Raw genomic sequence first — 568 nt, forward strand, 5'->3', positions numbered from 1 at the left:
GGGGGAAGGTGTCAGGGGTCAGGTTTGGAGGGTGGGGAGGTTTTTTGTTTGTTTTTTAATTATTTTTGTTAAGCACTCACATGAAGAACTCAGGGGAAGATGGGTTGTCACTGGTGGAGCCGGCCTCTCTGAAGCCATTGCTGGCAAGTTTCTCACACTTGAGCTTGTAGGCGTCTCTCTCTCTGGCGAGCCGGGTCACTTCTTGCTTGAGCTGTTCCACCTGCTGAATGAGCTGGGTCTTTTCGAAGGACTGGGCATAGCCCCTGTTCTTCAAGGTCCTCCTCTTCTGCTTGAGGCGGATCACCTCATCTTTGGTGAAGCCTCGGAGGTGCCTGTTGAGCTCCCTCACGGACATGGAGACCAGCTGGTCATCTGAGAACCGGTCCTCCACGCTGCTGGAGGGGGGATGCTGCTGGTGTGAGTTCTGGAGCTGCTGGGAGGAGCTGGAGGAGGTGGAAGGAGTGGGAGAGGCCTGGTGGTGATGATGGTGGTGGTGGTGAGGGTGGCCGCTGCCAGCCAGGTCTTCATGAGTGACCGCGGGGGACTGGTGGGGGGGGTGGGGGTGGGG

At 57.9% G+C, this 568-nt stretch overlaps 1 protein-coding gene across 1 annotated transcript; it reads right to left on the reverse strand.

Moving 5' to 3' along the window:
• Nucleotides 1-76: 76 nt before the first annotated feature.
• On the reverse strand, nt 77-550 carry LOC104471984 (transcription factor MafB; the record flags this gene model as incomplete). Its single annotated transcript, XM_010087508.1, has 1 exon — nt 77-550. A coding segment is annotated over one exon (474 nt), but the record flags the coding sequence as incomplete, so codon positions are not given.
• Between the last annotated feature and the right edge of the window lie 18 nt (nt 551-568).

Source organism: Pterocles gutturalis, unplaced genomic scaffold (assembly GCF_000699245.1).
Source record: "Pterocles gutturalis isolate BGI_N339 unplaced genomic scaffold, ASM69924v1 scaffold15226, whole genome shotgun sequence".
NCBI lineage: Eukaryota > Metazoa > Chordata > Aves > Pterocliformes > Pteroclidae > Pterocles > Pterocles gutturalis.